At 45.2% G+C, this 20,532-nt stretch overlaps 1 protein-coding gene across 6 annotated transcripts in view; it reads right to left on the reverse strand.

The window, feature by feature from the left end:
• The window catches only part of FGGY (FGGY carbohydrate kinase domain containing), a 533,714-nt gene that overhangs the window by 164,930 nt on the left and 348,252 nt on the right, over nt 1-20,532 (reverse strand). For all 6 annotated transcript variants that reach the window (XM_063939260.1, XM_063939262.1, XM_063939261.1 and 3 more), the window contains one exon: nt 10,161-10,289. In XM_063939260.1, the coding sequence (XP_063795330.1) occupies nt 10,161-10,289 (129 nt within the window). The remainder of the gene's footprint in view (nt 1-10,160; nt 10,290-20,532) is intronic.

Consider the following 20,532-nt stretch of genomic DNA (forward strand, 5'->3'; position numbering starts at 1 on the left):
TCTGAATACCAGGCCCTTCGAGGCCAATCTGGAACAATGAGTATTGTTTTCACCCTTTTTTGTCTTATGATTCTCAATATTTTTGAGATGAGAGGAAGAGGGGGGAACACATAAACCGACTGAAACACCCAAGGTGTCACCAAGGCGTCCACCGCTGCCTGAGGGTCCCTTGACCTGGCACAATACCTCCGAAGCTTCTTGTTGAGGCGTGACGCCATCATGTCTATGTAAGGAATTCCCCAAAGAATTGTTTTCTCTGTAAAAACTTCTTGATGAAGTCCCCACTCTCCTGGATGGAGATCGTGTCTGCTGAGGAAGTCTGGTTCCCAGTTGTCCACTCCCGGAATGAAGACCGCTGACAGAGCGCTTACGTGATTTTCCGCCCAGCGAAGAATCCTGGTGGCTTCCGCCATTGCCACTCTGCTCCTTGTCCCGCCTTGGCGGTTTACATGAGCCACGGCTGTGACATTGTCTGATTGAATCAGAACCGGTAGGTCGCGAAGAAGATCCTCCGCTTGTCGTAGGCCGTTGTATATGGCCCTTAATTCCAGTACGTTGATGTGTAGACAAGCCTCCTGGATTGACCATAGCCCCTGAAAATTTCTTCCTTGTGTGACTGCTCCCCATCCTCGGAGGCTCGAGTCCGTGGTCACCAGAACCCAGTCATGCCGAACCTGCGACCCTCTAGAAGGTGAGCACTTTGCAGCCACCACAGGAGAGACACCCTGGCCCGGGGGGACAGACTTATCTTCTGATGTATTAGTAGATGGGACCCGGACCACTTGTCCAGGAGGTCCCACTGAAACGTCCTTGCATGAAACCTGCCAAAGGGGATGGCCTCGTAGGCTGCCACCATTTTCCCCAGAACTCGAGTGCATTGATGAACAGACACTCTTTTTGGTTTTAGCAAGTCTCTGACCATATTCTGGAGGTCCTGGGCTTTTTCCATCGGGAGAAAAACCCTCTTCTGTTCCGTGTCCAGAATCATGCCTAGGAATGATAGTAGAGTCGTTGGAATCAATTGTGAATTTGGCAGATTGAGAATCCAACGTGTTGTTGTAGCACTCTCAGTGAGAGCGACACGCTCTTCTGCAATTGATCTCTCGATCTTGCTTTTATCAGGAGATCATCCAAGTATGGGATAATTGTGACTCCCTGCCTGCGCAGGAGCACCATCATCTCCGCCATCACCTTAGTGAAAATCCTCGGGGCCGTGGAAAGCCCAAACGGCAACGTCTGAAACTGGTAATGACAGTCCTGTACAGCGAATCTGAGGTACGCCTGATGAGGAGGATATATGGGGACATGAAGGCATGCATACTTTATGTCGAGTGACACCATAAAACACCCCCCTTCCAGACTGGAGATCACGGCCCGGAGCGATTCCATCTTGAATTTGAACTTTCTCAAGTACAGGTTTAGGGATTTTAGATTCAACATGGGTCTGACCGAACCATCCGGCTTCGGGACCACGAACAGGGTCGAATAGTACCCTTTCCCCTGTTGGACTAGGGGAACCTTGACAATCACTTGCTGTTGATACAGCTTTTGAATTGCAGCGAACACTACTTCCCTCTCTGGGGGAGAAGCTGGCAAGGCCGACTTGAAAAATCGGCGAGGGAGCACCTGTTCGAATTCCAGTTTGTAGCCTTGGGATACAATATCCATCGCCCAAGGATCCACGTCTGACAGAACCCAGACCTGGCTGAAAAGTCGAATACGTGCCCCCACCGGTGCGGACTCCCTCAGTGGAGCCCCAGCGTCATGCAGTGGATTTAGTAGAAGCCGGGGAGGACTTCTGCTCCTGGGAACTAGCCGTAGCAGGCATTCTTTTCCCTCTACCCTTACCTCTGGCGAGGAAAGATGAGCCCCGACCTCTTCTGGACTTACGCGACCGAAAGGACTGCATCTGATACTGTGGAGTTTTCTTTTGCTGTGGGGGAACAAAAGGCAAAAAGGTAGATTTACCCGCGGTAGCTGTGGCAACCAGGTCCGCGAGACCTTCCCCAAATAAAACTTCACCTTTGTATGGCAAAACCTCCATATGTTTCTTTGAGTCGACATCACCCGTCCATTGGCGAGTTCACAGGGCGCGCATGGCAGAAACCGCCATGGCATTGGCTCTTGGATAGCAGCCCAACATCTCTTTGAGCATCCCTCATATATAAGACTGCGTCTTTTATGTGGCCTAAGGTTAATAAAATGGTATCCCTATCTAGGGTATCAAGGTCAGCTGACAAGGTATCTGTCCAAGCTGCAACTGCACTACACACCCATGCCGATGCTATTGCCGGTCTGAGCAAAGCACCTGTATGCGCATAAATAGACTTTAAAGTAGTTTCCTGCCTGCGATCAGCAGGATCTTTGAGGGCTGCCGTGTCCGGAGACGGTAGCGCCACTTTCTTGGACAGGCGTGTTAAAGCCTTGTCCACCCTGGGTGAGGATTCCCAACGTACCCTGTCCAGTGCAGGGAAAGGATACGCCATAAGAATCCTCTTGGGAATCTGCAGTTTTTTATCAGGAGTTTCCCAAGCCTTTTCAAATAACTCGTTAAGTTCATGGGATGGGGGAAAGGTTACCTCAGGTATCTTTTCCTTATACATGCGCACCCTCGTGTCAGGGACCGGGGGGTCATCTGTGATATGCAAAACCTCTTTTATTGCAATAATCATATAATGAATACTTTTTGCCACCCTCGGGTGCAACCTCGCTTCATCGTAGTCGACACTGGAGTCAGAGTCCGTGTCGTTATCAGTGTCTGCTATCTGGGATATGGGACGTTTTTGATACCCAGAAGGGCCTAGTGACCCAGCCGAAGCCGTGGATTGACTCCCTGCTCTTTCCCTGGACTCTGCTTTGTCCAATCTCTTATGTAATAAGATCACATTTGCATTTAAAACATTCCACATGTCCATCCAATCATGAGTCGGCGTTGCCGACGGCGACACCACAATCTGCTCCACCTCCTCCTTAGCTGAGCCTTCCGCATCAGACATGCCGACACACTCGTACCGACACCCCCACACACACAGGGATATAGTTATAAGGAGACAGTTCCCCAATAATGCCCTTTGGAGAGACAGAGAGAGAGTATGCCAGCACACACCCAGCGCCAACTGACACTGGAAAATAATGTCCCAGATAACAGCGCTTTTATATTAGATTACTGTGTAATACACTCACTGCGCCTTACAAGTGCCCCCCTCCCCCCTCCTCTTTTCAGCCCTGTGTCACCGTGTTCAGCAGGGGAGAGACCGGGGAGCCAGCTTCTCTGCAGATCTCTGTGGAGAAAATGGTGCTGGTTAGTGCTGAGGGACCAAGCTCCGCCCCCTCCGGCGGTGGGCTTCGGTCCCGCTCAAAATATTTCAAACTGGCGGGGGATATAAAGAATTACTGCCTCCGCAGTGTCTATGCCAGATCCAGAGGTTTTATTGCTGCCCAGGGCACCCCCCTGCGCCCTGCACCCATCAGTGCCTGCTAGTGTGTGTAGTGTGTGTGGGAGCAATGGCGCGCAGCGTTACCGCTGCGTGCTTGCCTCAGTGGAGATCCGAAGTCTTCTGCCGCCTTGAAGTCTTCTTTTCTTCTTATAGTCACCCGGCTTCTATCTTCTGGCTCTGCGAGGAGGACGGCGGCGCGGCTCTGGGACGAACGGCGGGGGGAGACCCGCGTTCCAACTCCCTCTGGAGCTAATGGTGTCCAGTAGCCTAAGAAGCAGAGCCTATCACTTAAGTAGGTCTGCTTCTCTCTCCTCAGTCCCATGATGCAGGGAGCCTGTTGCCAGCAGTGCTCCCTGAAAATAAAAAACCTAACAAAATTCTTTATCAGAGAAACTCAGGAGAGCTCCCCTGTAGTGCACCCAATCTCCTCTGGGCACAGGATCTAACTGAGGTCTGGAGGAGGGGCATAGAGGGAGGAGCCAGTGCACACCCATTCTAAAGTTCTTTGTAGTGCCCATGTCTCCTGCGGAGCCCGTCTATACCCCATGGTCCAACCGGAGTCCCCAGCATCCTCTAGGACGTAAGAGAAAATAATAGTGAGAACGCAGCCTATACATTCAATAATAATAATAATAATAATTATTATTTTATTTATATAGCGCTCTTTCTCCAACAGGACTCAAGGCGCTTTACAGACATCAAAAACAATACACATAATACAGAATATTTAAGTAATATAGCAATAGATAAGCCACACAGACATAAAAGAAAACCTTAAGCACACAGAAAGCATAATGCAGGATTGGTGTAGGCATTTTGGGTAATAACTTCCAAGGGTTGTGTATTCCACCCTCACAAGGTACCAAGTGCGGCAGCCATCTTGGGCGCTCAGCGTAGGATTACCTAAGGTGGAATAGTCCACCCCTAGAAGAGATGACACAAAATGGGGGTGATTTCAGAGTCCAACAGTTTAGAGTAGGGTTCCAACAAAACCACAATGTCAACTAGGGCACAAATACATTACTGATAATTTATAGGCTGCCTTTGACTCGTCAAATTGCATTTCTTAATGTGCATACACATTTGCCGATAAAATGAACAACGTCGCTCATTTTCTCCCTTCCTGAGTGACGTTGTTCACTTTCCTTGCAAGTATGTATGCACGGCAACGCAAGTCGTTAATGACCCTCGGTGTCGGCAGTGCATGTATGCCCAATCTGGACTGTCGTCCAGGGGCTGCCTGCACGGCCCGCCGTCTGCCCGGCCTGGGAGGGGACACACTAGACGACGTCACTCACAGAGCTGCATACACACTAGACGACGACGCATATATTGCAGAGTGTGTGGCCCTTAAATGAACCTAATGCTTGGTATAAATCTGGTCGGAATTGATTGGATCATGATCAAAAACATTGATAAATGAAGTCAGGAAATGTCCGCAGGTCTCCTTTATCAGCCTACGTGTAGGGTCATCTCCCAGCCCTGGAGTCATGCTGTAAGATAGCCGTTCAGCCCTTCTGAATGAACAGGTCTCATGCCATCTGACCTCTAGCTGTGTATAATTTGGCCATAATCCTGTCACCCAGTAGGTTCGGTCCACATAGGAAATCTATTCATTCTTAATTCGCCATTACATGAGCACACACACTGCAACAAAAACGTGATCCGCACGAGTACCTGGAACAGAACAAGAGAATATCGGAAGTGTTGGCTGAAGATGTGACCACCCAGGGCAGGGGTCATGGAGACCCTTCCTTGTGTGGCCCCACAGGCTTTCAAAGATAAAATCACAGCACGTGTGATGTTTTTGTTAAGGCCACCGCTGGCTGGAGATGCTGACTTATTGATTGTATGCCACATTTTTAGTAAATACTCTCTGTCTTGCTTTAGCATACCGTGATCACTGGGAAGTCGCGGAATAACCCTAAGATACAGTGCACCACTGAGAGCGACTGATTTGGCGGTAGCGTATCTAGTGTCTGTGGGCACTAAAGGGCACAGATTGAACTTGTGGTGGGACTACAAGCCCCAGCATGCCCTGCCAGCGCCACATTCAAATTCTGGGATTTGTAGTTCCACTGCAGATGGAGAGCCACAAGGTGTTTGCAAACAATCAAGAGACCACGTTTTGATGGTAATATTGACGTTAGGCAGTGTCTGTCGCTCCAGTGTCTCTGTTACACATTTCCCTTTGTTACACTATACGCAGAGTATTGCAGTTACAAAACCCATCACAATTCTGTGCCTGGACAATTATATTGTGCCCTTACAATAGCGAACTGAGATTTAATGAGGCCAGCTGTATAAGCATTGCATTTTATAACCCCCAATTAATTTAAAGAACCAGTTGTTTAACAGCTGTGGTCAAATAGCTGATTAACTGCTGAGCAGGGCTGCAATGCAGCTGCGAGCTCCCGCTCTATATAAACTATGGATCCAGTGTGTACCTGCCGTAGTCATGGCTCTCCGCTCAACTCTCTATGTTATTGGAAAATGATTGTAATTTAGGCATTTCCTGAGGCTGTCACCACCCTACTCAGCCAGAGCAGACCTCGAACCTTCTGAAGGTCCCACTGGTACGAATTCCCCAAAACATTGTAGTAATTTAAGCACATTCCCACGTATATTCCAGCATATGTCCCAGCATTTCGCAAAGTATCTGAAAAGTCTCCAACCCCGTTTGGGGGAGAAGCACTGCCTGTAAAGCCTGAAGTATAAATAGCTGCTACATTTATACAGTTTCTGCATTTTATTGCCTGTTTTGATGGTATTTAGGTCCTAATTCTGAGTTGATCGCAGCAGCAAATCTGTTAGCAGTTGGGCAAAACCATGTGCACTGCAGGTGGGGCAGATATAACATGTGCAGAGAGAGTTAGATTTGGGTGGGGTGTGTTCAAACTGAAATCTAAATTGCAGTATAAAAATAAAGCAGCCAGTATTTACCCTGCACAGAAACAAAATAACCCAAATAACCCAAATCTAACTCTCTCTGCACATGTTACATCTGCCCCACCTGCAGTACACATGGGGGGTCATTCCGACCCCATCGCAGCGTGCTTTCGTTCGCACAGCTGCGACCGGGTCACTACTGCGCACGCCTGTCGTTGCCCGGCGACTGCAGTCGCCAGGAAACAACGCTGACTACGAAGAAAGTGGTTGCAGCAGTGACCGCAAGAAGATTGACAGCGGAGAGGCGTTCCGGGGCGGATACTCACTGTTGGATGCCGTTTTTGGGGAGTGGTCAGCCGAACGCAGGCGTGTCCAGGCGAATGTAGGGCGGATGCCTGACGTCAAAGCCGGGACCTTCGTCGCTGGATACGTTGCACTGGGTAAGTAGCTCCAGCCTTAACTTTTTTAGCTAAGCAGGGCTGCACAAGCGAACGCAGCCCTGCTAAGCTAAAATACACTCCCCCATAGGCGGGGATTAGTTGATCGCAGCAGCAGCAATAAGTTGTTTGGTGCGATCAACTCATTTGCTGTTGCGATCAACTCTGAATTACCCCCTCAGTCCTGTGCCCTTGCAAAACTGATCTTTGCACCACATACAGGGTCTGCATATAAAATAAACGTGTTAGGCTGGTTACCCACTGGCGATCACAAAATGCCTACAACACCAGATGTAGAACCTTGCTGAATTTCATAAGGGCAGTAATTAGGGTTTGCATTTGCATTATAATTGAACTTACCCCACAATGTCCTGCTGTAAGCAATTCCACCACGGAACCACCCTCATACCCACTGGCGTTAACTACACGCGTTTTACCAGTCACTGAAAAGGTCTGAACATAGAATCTATGGTATTTTCTGGCCACATATAGAACCCTTTGTTGTTTTCACATCCATTTGAGTTTCCACATCTTATACAGTATGCCTTTGGTGCTAATATTTTTGAAATTACAGGGAGGTCACTTAACCTCCCCCATGTATTTACTTATGGTGAACGCAAGTCAACCTGGCGTCAATATGGTGGAAAGTTGTTAACTGGACGTTGAGGTGGGTCATTATGACACGGACGTATTTTAGGCCTGATTATGAAATTTATTAGATTCGATTTTAGAAGATTATTAGTATATTTGGAATAATGAACTACTGAATGAGGTATTTTGATAAAATAAAGAGTCATAGAGAAAGAACTTTTTTATCTCTCCATAGTCTTCAAAAAATGTTATAAAAATCGACATCTGTGTTACTGTGTTAATATCTTAAACATCTGAAATTAAACTTTTTTTTTTGTTGACTTACGTATGAGATCTTTGAAAATTAGAAGAATACAAAAACATGAATTTTTACACCGACATTGAGGTTGTGTCATAATAAGCTTTTTGGAGCTTGCGCGTGTCTACGCTGACACCGACTGAACGAACGAGTGGTAGCCAGAAACAGGCAGGCAGGGGACATAACTGCAGTTACTGAGAGGTTTGGCCAAATCGTAAAACTAAATAAAAAAGATACATCATACAATTTACACCCACCAGGTCATGGTGACCCAACCTCAATGACGCCAAGTAAAAGGAACAAGATGCGCACATTTATTCTCTTTTCAGGGCTTTATGCGTCTTTCCTGCAGCTGCCTGACACTGTGCTGCTACTCAGCTGTCTGTCAGCGGGTTCAGTATGATTTCCCGATAAACGGGATGCCGGCAGTCAGAATACCGGCAGCTGCATCCCGTCCATCAGAATCCCGACGGTCCCCTCTAAAGTACCCTAACCCTCCTCTGCACCCTACCCTAACCCTTCCGGGTGGTGCCTAACCCTCCTCTGCCCCCTACCCTAAACCTCCCGGGTGGTGCCTAACCCTCCCCTGCCTCCTACCCTAACCCTCCCGGGTGGTGCCTAACCCTCCCCTGCCCCCTACCCTAACCCTCCCGGGTGGTGCCTAACCCTCCCCTGCCCCCTACCCTAACCCTCCCGGGTGGTGCCTAACCCTCCTCTGCCCCCTACCCTAACCCTCCCAGGTGGTGCCTAACCCTCCCCTGCCCCCTACCCTAACCCTCCCGGGTGGTGCCTAACCCTCCCTTGCCCCCTACCCTAACCCTCCCGGGTGGTACCTAACCCTCCCCTGCCCCCTACCCTAACCCTCCCGGGTGGTGCCTAACCCTACTCTGTGGTGCCTAACCCTGCCCTGACCCCTACCCTAACCCTCCCGGGTGGTGCCTAACCCTCCTCTGCCCCCTACCCTAACCCTCCCGGGTGGTGCCTAACCCTCCTCTGCCCCCTACCCTAACCCTCCCGGGTGGTGCCTAACCCTCCCCTGCCCCCTACCCTAACCCTCCCCTGCCCCCTAACCCTCCTGGGTGGTGCCTAACCCTCCTCTGCCCCCTACCCTAACCCTCCCGGGTGGTGCCTAACCCTCCTCTGCCCCTTACCCTAACCCTCCCGGGTGGTGCCTAACCCTCCCCTGCCCCCTACCCTAACCCTCCCGGGTGGTGCCTAACCCTCCCTTGCCCCCTAACCCTCCTGGGTGGTGCCTAACCCTCCTCTGCCCCCTACCCTAACCCTCCCGGGTGGTGCCTAACCCTCCCCTGCCCCCTAACCCTCCTGGGTGGTGCCTAACCCTCCTCTGCCCCCTACCCTAACCCTCCCGGGTGGTGCCTAACCCTCCTCTGCCCCCTAACCCTCCCGGGTGGTGCCTAACCCTCCCCTGCCCCCTACCCTAACCCTCCCGGGTGGTGCCTAACCCTCCTCTGCCTTCTAACCCTCCCCTGCCCCCTACCCTAAACCTCCCAGGTGGTGCCTAACCCTCCTCTGCCCCCTAACCCTCCTGGGTGGTGCCTAACCCTCCCCTGCCCCCTACCCTAACCCTCCCCTGTCCCCTACCCTAACCCTCCCGGGTGGTGCCTAACCCTCCTCTGCCCCCTACCCTAACCCTCCCGGGTGGTGCCTAACCCTGCCCTGCCCCCTACCCTAACCCTCCCTCGTGGGTGCCTAACCCTCCCTTCCCCGCTGCCTAAACCTAACCCTCCCCTCCTGATGCCTAACCCTAACCTCCCCTTCTATGTTCCTAAACCTAACCCTCCCTCCCCGGTCCCTAATCTTCCCGACCCTGCCCCCTAACCCACTTCTCCTGCCTAAACCTAACCAATCCTCCCCCGCTTGCAGGGCACCAACACATCCCACTGTGAGGACAATCGGGATGGCGGCTGTCGGTATTGTATCCGTACGGCGTCGGTATCTAGACGCCGGTATTGCGTCCTCCTTCGGGATACCTGTGATGGTATACCGACCGCCGGGATCCCCTCCATCGAGAAACCATGTCCGTTATTGTTGCTGAATTCCCTTTTCAGTTCTGTTTTTCCTGACTGTGTCCAATCAGTGTGTGAGTATCACAGTTACTACCACGGCCTAGATGCATAACTACCTGAGCACTGGCTGAGTGCACGGCGTGGTGGGCGTAGCTACTAGTACTGCAGACAAGCCACTTCCATTATGCGTAGCATGTGTAAAGAACCAGGCTAATAGATCCCGATAGTTTGACCATAAAGCTTTGAGACTATGACATCTTCCAGAAGTCTCAATGTTAGACCCCGGCCACTCTGGATAATTCTGCAATCAGTGCAGCCTCCTTCCCCAGCAGAGACCAGACACTCCTGCACGTAGAATAATCTTTGCTTAGTTTCCCCGTCTGGCTACTTCATATTATATCCTGACATGTGAAGAATAATGACGATTGCTTTTGGCAGGCCTTACAGTAAATTCTCCTTTCTGGCTCACATAGAAACTTACCGAGCCCCCCGGCGTGCGCATCAATAAGAGACGCGCCCACTGCGATCCCCTCTGGAAGGCCGAGGTCTCTGGCAGCTTCTGGCGTGAGGTTATTCCCAACAGAAGATCCTGGAGACACAACTTGGTTTCCTGGGCAGACAGAGGATAAATAAGTTAGCCTTCATATAGATCAACAGAAATGAAACAGATATTCTATGCAATGGGGAGGTTAAGATCTCTCTAAGCTACAGGATCATATGTAACGGTCAGTAGGTACACAACACAGGTAGTAGTTCCACAAATGCTAAAGAGCAACAGGATGACACCATCTTATGTACAAACATGGTAACATGGTCAAATGATTGCGCTTCATAGGGAATAAATACATTGCAGCCCTTTAGGGCTTATTTAGAAAAGACATTTCTGAGACAATTCTTGCGGAATTCTACTGTGCATCTACTCTCCGTACACTGTGCATCTACTCTTCGTACACTGTGCATCTACTCTTCGTACACTGTGCATCTACTCTTCGTACACTGTGCATCTACTCTCCGTACACTGTGCATCTACTCTCCGTACACTGTGCATCTACTCTTCGTACACTGTGCATCTACTCTCCGTACACTGTGCATCTACTCTCCGTACACTGTGCATCTACTCTTCGTACACTGAGCATCTACTCTTCGTACACTGTGCATCTACTCTCCGTACACTGTGCATCTACTCTCCGTACACTGAGCATCTACTCTTCGTACACTGTGCATCTACTCTTCGTACACTGTGCATCTACTCTCCGTACACTGAGCATCTACTCTTCGTACACTGAGCATCTACTCTCCGTACACTGAGCATCTACTCTTCGTACACTGAGCATCTACTCTTCGTACACTGAGCATCTACTCTTCGTACACTGAGCATCTACTCTTCAAACATTGGGGGTCATTCAGACCTGATCGCTACGCTGTGATCAGGTCCGAACTGCGCATACGTATGCACCACAATGTGCAGGCGCGTCGTACGGGTACAAAGCGGATCGTTATTGAGAAATGTATTTAACGAAGAATCCATTCGCACAGCCGATCGCAAGGAGATTGACAGGAAGAGGGCATTTGTGGGTGTCAACTGACCGTTTTCTGGGAGTGGTTGGAAAAACGCAGGCGTGTACAAGCGTTTGTAGGGCGGGTGTCTGATGTCAATTCCGGGACCGGACAAGCTGAAGTGATCGCAGTAGCTGAGTAAGTTCTGAGCTACTTAGAAACTGCACAAAACTTTTTCGTAGTGCTTGGCTGCACATGCGATCGCACACTTGCAAAGCAAACAGATTACCCTATAGGCGGCGACTATCTGATCGCAGCGCTGCAAAAAAATAGCTAGCTTGCGATCGGGTCTGAATGACCCCCCTCGTGCACATGCAAAGAAGTACTATATAAATATATATATTACAATAATGTATACATACATGTGTACACAGGGAGCGCTAAATATTCATAATTATCTAATTTATTTAGACAATAAAAAATAGAATGACAATGCACAATTTAATAATAATAAGATATATCAATTAAAAAATTAAAAACCATATCAAATGGACATCTCTCGTGGAAATAAACAACTCAGTTGCTGGTGTTAAAGGGTCCAGATTAGGCTATTTAGCCAATAATTACTGAGCAAGTCCAGAATCCTAGTGTATCGTTAATGTCACCAGCAAGTAGCTTTTAACTGTTAAAAGATGTACTGTAGCAGTCCAATGCCACTTAAATTTAAGCTCACCGCTGTTGGAAGTGTTTCCAAACTCCCATCTATTGCTGTTCAGCAGTGTCCCCGTCTCCCCTGCAGGCTTACCAGTGTGCGCTGATGAACCGTGGCCGCACAGCCGGACGTCTCCGGCAGTGATGTGGAGCCTGATTTGCAGACTGGGGGAGAGAGCTGGATGCAGGCAGCTCGGAGCAAAGTGGTGACGGATAGATATAAGTTGATTTCCACAGAGAAATTGTAGGTTCCTTGACGTGTTTCTCCGCTATAGGTAGAGTAGCGGTTTCATCAGAAGGTATATTCAATGTCCACTTTGGAAGATATTTATACAGTGGCCATCCAATCAAAAGGCATTGTCCATTAAATAAGAGGTGTAGAATAAACAGGTAATTACTTTGTGTTTCAAAATCCTGGATAAGGCACCAATCAGTGTAAATAGAAATAAAACAACCTTTTTTATCATCAATCAAAAAGTCTCCTTATAAGGAGCTCCATTAAATTTAAAAAGAAAGAATGTTTAAGATATTAAGAGCATAAAAATATATATTAATATTCTATATATAGCATAGATCTGGAACATTGCGCAATATACTTCAAAGGCAACCTAATATGATCATTTTGATCCTAGAGCTCTGATAGTCTGGTGGGCTAATGCTGGAGAGCACCAATCTAGACAGATCAACCTCATAGGTTCGATTCCCATGACATTTTCTTAAAAACAAATGTGGGTCATTTTTATTTTTTATTTTTTCGTTTTCTTATCTTATTATTTTGTTAACCCAAAAATTACTTCCGAGGAAAAAGAAAATATGAAAAGACTTTCTAATTGGCTACATTATTTATACCAGTTTGTGTTGTGAAGCAGACATAGCATAACTTAACATTGCACAATATAACCCAGTATATTTTCCTTATGACCAAGCATTCCAATAGCTTAATGGGCTAATTCAAGAGAGCACCAAAGTAGATGACTCAACCCCACAGGTTCGACTCACATATATACATTTTCCCAAAAACCGATACATACAAAATTGATATTTTGTTAATACCATATATTACATAGGATATAAGGAAAAATGAAAACAGGAAATTATGGGAGGAACCTCTAGTTAGATTTATTACACCATTCTAGGTTTTGATGCAGACATATCTTAAATTACATATATAGAGATATAATGAGGTAAATAGGTTTCCCAGATTATCGGGAGCTTAAAAGACAGAGAAAGAGAAAGAGTTTACTACTACTCCAATTTTAAGGTGATGCAAGGATTATTTGTACTAAGGAGAACTAATTACATTGCATATGGTATATGAATACCATTTGTAGACAATGACATATGTATGTGTGTGTGCATGTAAGGCACAACTGTCGCCAAAAACACACACACACACACACACACACACACACACACACACATATGACCATAACCAAACATGGAGGAGGAAGGTTGGCTAACTCTCGATGGAATCTAATGAAGCAAAAATAAAGGACTCTCGATTGCAAGGTGAAGATGTACGAATTAACAATTTTTCTAATGGGAGGGCCACAATGATTCGTCAATAACTGGATATATTTAAACCAGCTAAGTCGAGCCATGTAAGTGGCTAAACATCAGGGAACATTCAGATCTGATTAATTACGATACTTTAATTAGATTTAGTGGGAAGGCCACAATGATTCGGTACTAACTTCCCTCACCACGAATCTATCAGCTTTTGTTTACTTTTTTTTGCAGCCACATGTTAGATCACTCAGATCACATATTAAGGACACCACACATTTTTTTTAATCTAATTGGCAACATCACATGGAAAGATAGCTTTTTGTTTATGACATGTGACGTAGAGTCACTCTACACTAATATATCACATACACTAGGATTGCAGTCAATTGAGACATATTTATTATCTGACAGCAATCTCAGTGCCATTAAACAACAATTTTTGATTGAAGCCATTCAATTTATTCTTACACATAATTATTTCACCTTTAATAGAGAATTCTTTTTACAGATTCACGGCACAGCGATGGGCACCAGGTTCGCCCCCAGTTATGCCAACTTGTACATGGGTCTCTTTGAGGACATGCATGTCTGGGGGAGCCCGGTGGGGGCGAACCTGGTGTTCTATGGACGCTATATTGATGACATGTTTTTTGTTTGGGATGGGGACTACACATCGGCTACACAGTTTGTTTCCTCCTTGAACAATAACACTTTTGGTTTAAAATTCACTAGCACCATTCACTCTACTAACATCACCTTTCTTGATATTGCACTCTGTATTAGAGACAATAAGATAAATACCTCTACATTTACCAAAGAAGTTGATTGTCACACCTTTTTTAAATTACTCTAGCTGTCATCATAGACCGTGGATTGACAACATTCCGAAAAGTTAATTTCTTAGAATCCGCAGAAATTGTTCAGATCAAGAGACTTTTTTACGACAAAGCTCTGAACTTGTGAGTTCATTTAGCGAGCAAGGCTACCCCAGAACAATATTAGCACATGCATTTGATGATACCCTAACATATGATCGTGCTACCCTCCTAAACCCAGTAGCGAAAGAAACTGATCACATAAGGGGAAACTTTAATAATAAACCGATTTTTATTTCCAAATTCAGTAATTACTCTCGTGAGTTGAGCTCAATCATAAAGAAAAACTACTTTATTTTACAAGGTGATAATATTCTATCTTCTTGCCTTGAAAGATAACCTAAAATAGTTTTTAAAAAAGCTAGAAATTTACAAAATCTCTTGTCACCAAGCCATTTCACTACGAATGAAATTATTTGTACTAAGGAGCCTGACTGGCTGAGTGAACTGAAACTAAATAAAAAAGGCTGCTACAAATGTGGGAGACTTAAATGTATAACGTGCCAGTTTATTGATGTAAACAATTTACTTCCACTACATCTGGATTATCTTACACCATTGCTTCCTACATTAATTGTAGATCGGATTATGTAGTTTATTTGATATCCTGTAAATGCGGACTACAATATGTGGGTCGAACCACACATAGTCTGAATATCCACTTTTTGGAACATAGGAGAAACGTCTTGAAACATCTTTGTCTGCATAGTTAAGCCAAACATGTAGTGAATCAACATCAGGGTGACGTGAGTGCTCTCAAAATCCAAGGTATTGAACATATACATATATATACATATACATACATACATACATACATAAACAAATTACCCCTAGGGGTGGCGACAGATTTAACATGTTATACAAACGGGAGGCCTTTTGGATATTTTCCTTGGGCACTCTCTACCCCCAAGGTCTTAATGAAAACATCGAAATTAACCAGATTTGAGTGCCTGTTGATGGGCAACCTATATGGCTCGACCTAGCTGGTCTAAATATATCCAGTTAGTGCCGAATCATTGTGGCCTTCCCACTAAATCTAGTGAAAGTATCATAATTAATCAGATCTGAATGTTCCCTGATGTTTGGCCACTTACATGGCTCGACTTAGCTGGTTTAAATATATCCAGTTATTGACAAATCATTGTGGCCCTCCCATTAGAAAAATTGTTCATTCGTACATCTTCACCTTGCAATCGAGAGTCCTTTATTTTTGCTTCATTAGATTCCATCGAGAGTTAGCCAACCTTCCTCCTCCATGTTTGGTTATGGTCATATGTGTGTGTGTGTGTGTGTGTGTGTGTGTGTGTGTGTGTTTTTGGCGACAGTTGTGCCTTACATGCACACACACATACATATGTCTACAAATGGTATTCATATACCATATGCAATGTAATTAGTTCTCCTTAGTCAATGTTCATATTCTACTTTTGCACATAACTATACGCAGGAACAAGCGATCTTTCTCAAACCAACACCAGAATGTTTCCCTTAAAATACCCCACAGCTGGACACCAAACACCACCTTGTAACCTTGTTCTGTCCCCTCCTATCCTGTCAAGGTGAATCCCTTTGTTCTGTTACTATTTTAAACAGCTATTTCTTTCTGATGTGGTGCAGGGGGCTATGTGTACAATGTGCACTATAAGGGTTAAATATGTAATGTTCTAATAACCCTCTATGCGTTCACAAACCCTACCGTAAATGCGCATACCACGCGCCAAGGCGCATGGCCGTGGAAAGCTCCGTTATGCAAGTTGCGGATATGCGCGAGCACGGCAGAGCGAGTGCACGCGCAGCGGGCATGTGCATGGGGTTAGTACATTAGGCATGTATTACAATATTTTTCGACTTTGACATATGTAATTTAAGATATGTCTGCATCAAAACCTAGAATGGTGTAATAAATCTAACTAGAGGTTCCTCCCATAATTTCCTGTTTTCATTTTTCCTTATATCCTATGTAATATATGGTATTAACAAAATATCAATTTTGTATGTATCGGTTTTTGGGAAAATGTATATATGTGAGTCGAACCTGTGGGGTTGAGTCATCTACTTTGGTGCTCTCTTGAATTAGCCCATTAAGCTATTGGAATGCTTGGTCATAAGGAAAATATACTGGGTTATATTGTGCAATGTTAAGTTATGCCAGGGGTGTCAAACTCAAATTCATCGGGGGCCGCATCAGCAGTTTGGTCCCCATCAAAGGGCCGGTTGTATCTGTAGGTCTATGTGTCCACTCTTTATTATCATAAATTAATGTCACTGCATTCAATTATTACTGTTTTTTGTAATAATGTAAGTAATAACTAGCTCTGAAAGCAGAAACATAGTCAGAATAATGACAAGTAGATATTCAAATGTACAATTATTGTACAATGTATTGAAAAATGTTTTTTGGTAACAAACATTAATTTTTTTTTAAACATACAAATATTGCCAAACACTGTTTATTAAACATATGGAAAACACAAGGCCATGTGCCCCCTTTTATAGTGCCCAGCCATCTGCCCCCTTTTATAGTGCCCAGCCATCTGCCCCCTTTTATAGTGCCCAGCCATCTGCCCCCTTTTATAGTGCCCAGCCATCTGCCCCCTTTTATAGTGCCCAGCCATGTGCCCCCTTTTATAGTGCCCAGCCATCTGCCCCCTTTTATAGTGCCCAGCCATCTGCCCCCTTTTATAGTGCCCAGCCATCTGCCCCCTCCATTTACTTTACTTACCTTTTACTTCTTTCTTTCTTTTACTTCTTTCTTCTTGCTCCTCTCCGCGGCGTCCGCGCGCTCCTCTGATCCCTGGAGATGTCGGGCGGACGTCACGTGATGACGTCACGTCCGACACCCAGGGAGCAGTGCGGGGCAGGAAGAAGTCGGGCCAGGTCCCGGAAGTTAAGTAAATTTTTTTTTTTTTTTTTTTTTTAACTTGAGCCATTTTTAAAATGAATTTACTCCGTGCAGGCACGGAGTAAATTCATTGAAAAAAAAAAAGGGGAGGCTGCAAGGCTGGTGGCGGCACCGCGGGCCATCAGACGAGGTCTGGCGGGCCGGATTTGGCCCGCGGGCCTTGTGTTTGACACCCCTGAGTTATGCTATGTCTGCTTCACAACACAAACTGGTATAAATAATGTAGCCAATTAGAAAGTCTTTTCATATTTTCTTTTTCCTCGGAAGTAATTTTTGGGTTAACAAAATAATAAGATAAGAAAACCAAAAAAAAAATAAAAAAAAATTACCCACATTTGTTTTTAAGAAAATGTCATGGGAATCGAACCTATGAGGTTGATCTGTCTAGATTGGTGCTCTCCAGCATTAGCCCACCAGACTATCAGAGCTCTTGGATCAAAATGATCATATTAGGTTGCCTTTGAAGTATATTGCGCAATGTTCCGGATCGATGCCATATATAGAATATTAATATATATTTTTATGCTCTTAATATCTTAAACATTCTTTCTTTTTTAATTTAATGGAGCTCCTTATAAGGAGACTTTTTGATTGATGATAAAAAAGGTTGTTTTATTTCTATTTACACTGATTGTGTTTCAAAATCCTGGATAAGGCACCAAAGTAATTACCTGTTTATTCTACACCTCTTATTTAATGGACAATGCCTTTTGATTGGATGGCCACTGTATAAATATCTTCCAAAGTGGACATTGAGTATACCTTCTGATGAAACGGCTACTCTACCTATAGCGGAGAAACGCGTCAAGGAACCCACAATTTCTCTGTGGAAATCAACTTATATCTATCCGTCACCACTTTGCTCCGAGCTGCCTGCATCCAGCTCTCTCCCCCAGTCTGCAAATCAGGCTCCACATCACTGCCGGAGACGTTCGGCTGTGCGGTCACGGTTCATCAGCGCACACTGGTAAGCCTGCAGGGGAGACGGGGACACTGCTGAACAGCAATAGATGGGAATTTGGAAACACTTCCAACAGCGGTGAGCTTAAATTTAAGTGGCATTGGACTGCTACAGTACATCTTTTAACAGTTAAAAGCTACTTGCTGGTGACATTAACGATACACTAGGATTCTGGACTTGCTCAGTAATTATTGGCTAAATAGCCTAATCTGGACCCTTTAACACAAGCAACTGAGTTGTTTATTTCCACGAGAGATGTCCATTTGATATGGTTTTTAATTTTTTAATTGATATATCTTATTATTATTAAATTGTGCATTGTCATTCTATTTTTTATTGTCTAAATAAATTAGATAATTATGAATATTCAGCGCTCCCTGTGTACACATGTATGTATACATTATTGTAATTTCTTGTTTGTTTTGAATAATTGCAGATTATTCATTGGGAGCAGCATTGTAGATCTTCCTTATCCAGGTTATTTAAAGTTGGTAATAAGTGCGCCTGATTGCCTCTTTCTAAGTAAAATTAGTGTGAGTTTTATAATAAATATATATATATATATATATATATATATATATATATTGTGTATTTCATTTTTTGTTATAAATTAACATGTGAAGATGAGCTTTGGAAACTCCGCCTCACAGGATCTGGTCTTTAGGTCGACAGCACTTAGTTCGACCACTATTGGTCGACATGCATTAGGACTACATGGCCAAAGTCGACACATGAAAAGGTTGATGTGAGTTTTTCACTTTTTTTCTCCGTTTTTGAACTTTTTCATACTGTACGATCCACGTGGACTATGATTGGGAATAGTAACCTGTGCAGTGGTAGTGGAGCGAGGCACCTTGCCCGAAGCGAGCCATCCGAGGGGATACGTTGCACTAACTGGGGTTCCCGGTCACTTTACCAAGAAAACAACACCACTTTTTTTCTTCAAAAAAAGTCATGTCGACCTTTTTCCATGTCGACCTATTTCAGGTGTCGACCTAGCACTGTCGACCAATTGTGGTCGACCTAATGATTGTTGACCCTATGATCCACACCCCTGTCTCACACCTAAAACCAGCTACGGCCATAATGCCTCTTTAAGAGTATACAAGGCAAAGGGGGGGGGGGGGGGGGGGGAGATCTCGATGATATAGAGAAAAGCGAAGCAATTTACTGAAATAATCCTTCCTTCCCAATGAAAAACAAATGACATTTTAGCACTCAGCAGATTTTTTGATGTACTGCAATGATGAATTACTCTCAGTGTAACATACAGGTCAGACTGTCTCAGGCAGTTGGGAACCAGATGTTTTAGCATAAATCATGTACACACAGTTTGTATTATATACAGTTCAGCTGTTTAAAAGGGACATAAGGATATGTAGTAATTTAACCTGTCTACGGGCACATTGCATGGGAGACCCCCTGCAGGGGAGGTGGAGGGGGGACTTTGTCATCTCAAACCAGAGTCTGATGCAGCCGCCGGAGTTTTGCGTGTCAGTATACTGTACTGTAGAAGGGAATCGGTTTCGCTACAACAACAATACTGTAGGTGAAGCAACTAATCAGTATTTTATTTTTGGATTATGCCAGAGGTTCCCAAACTGTGTGCCGTGGCTCCCTGGGGTGCCTCGGGACACTTGCAGGGGTGCCCTGGGTTGGTGGTCCAGGACCAATTCAAATTATTCATGGTCAATGTAATAGGCAAAACCAGTGCTGGTGGCTGCCAGTCATACAATATGTGGCCAAACAGAAGCAAATCCTGTCCCTCACCACACAACTGACCCTAAGGATGACATAGAAACGCCATCTACTTAATGTAATATTTCTTTCTAAACTTCTCAATAAGAAATTTTTGGCCTAGGGGTGCCGTGAAAAAAATTCTGATATTCTAGGGCGCCGTGATTCAAAAAAGTTTGGAAACCGCTGGATTATGCAATTATTTAATAATTAAAAAAAAAAAAAAAAGGATATGCAATATTAAATCTATATAATTATTCATTCAGATTAACGTGATACTTTGGAGGCTGCTCCTGCAGAAATTGAGGAGATATCTGCGGTCATCCCTCCATGGTACATTCGGTGGGATACTTAATGTTTGCAGGTATCTGGGAATATCCTACAAATATTATTTGATAAATAGACCCCTATTAGAAAAATGTAAGACGGTTAGTAATACAAACACATAGGGTAGGATGCATGATGCATCGCATTCGCAAGCTTAGCGGTGTTTATTAATGCCGCGTGCTTGAAGAAGATTACAAAGGACAGGTCTCACGGTAAGAGCTCTCCTTTGCGATAGAAGGACTATCAGGTTTAGGACCCGGGAGTCCTTCTGCGCATGCGTCGAGTGTGTGTGTGTTGGGGAGTGCTGGGAGGGACGATTAGATCCCTCTCAGGG

This window comes from Pseudophryne corroboree, chromosome 9 (assembly GCF_028390025.1).
Source record: "Pseudophryne corroboree isolate aPseCor3 chromosome 9, aPseCor3.hap2, whole genome shotgun sequence".
Classification (NCBI taxonomy): Eukaryota; Metazoa; Chordata; class Amphibia; order Anura; family Myobatrachidae; genus Pseudophryne; species Pseudophryne corroboree.